Source organism: Trypanosoma theileri (assembly GCF_002087225.1).
Source record: "Trypanosoma theileri isolate Edinburgh chromosome Unknown TM35_Tth_221_V1, whole genome shotgun sequence".
NCBI lineage: Eukaryota > Euglenozoa > Kinetoplastea > Trypanosomatida > Trypanosomatidae > Trypanosoma > Trypanosoma theileri.
The window spans coordinates 2,994-3,611 of record NW_021640063.1 but is presented as its reverse complement, the minus strand read 5'-3'; the positions used below and the strand labels follow the sequence as shown (position 1 = coordinate 3,611).

The window sequence follows — 618 nt, the reverse complement described above, 5'->3', positions numbered from 1 at the left end:
ATTTCCTTCGGTTTTTCAGGAAGATGATTTTTTTTGTCATCCTGTAATTCTCTGTGTGGTTCCTTCGTCCTGGCGGGAAAACCTCTTTCTTTAATGATTTTTTTGAGTTGACTTATATGATCTTCCAGTTGTACAATTGCTTTTTCCGCAGTCTCAGCCTGCTTAATAGTCTCCCTCATGGATCTGAGAACCCGATCACCTTCAGTAAGGGCTTTTATCATGACTTCCTGTGATGCTTTCTGTTTTTCCTTGCTTTTGTTTGCTAACTCCTTTTGTTTCGTCATATCAACCAGTTTTTCGGAATTATTAATTGCAGTTAAATATCTGTTCAAAGCAGGTATATGATCTCGTATCAAACTTTTAAATTTATCATGTGCATTAGTTNTCTTGAGTTTTCTGCACGTCTTCATTACTCACGTGTTCCTGAGACGTTTGAGTTATACCGTCAATCTCGTTAGGATTCAGCTTACTGTTGTCTGTTACTTCATTGTTATCTCTTGACATATCCATCACTGTTTCTCCACCACTGTGTTCATGAAGTTCTTTCGTTTCGCTTGAATCAATAACCCCCGTAACCCCAACGGTTTTTCCTGCTTCCCCTCTGCCATTTTTCTCTTG

At 38.7% G+C, this 618-nt stretch overlaps 1 protein-coding gene across 1 annotated transcript; it reads right to left on the bottom strand.

Annotated features, from left to right (window-relative positions):
- On the bottom strand, positions 1–410 carry TM35_002211000 (uncharacterized protein; the record flags this gene model as incomplete). The annotated part of the gene is made up of 1 exon (XM_029032034.1): positions 1–410. A coding segment is annotated over one exon (410 nt), but the record flags the coding sequence as incomplete, so codon positions are not given.
- Positions 411–618: the final 208 nt, after the last annotated feature.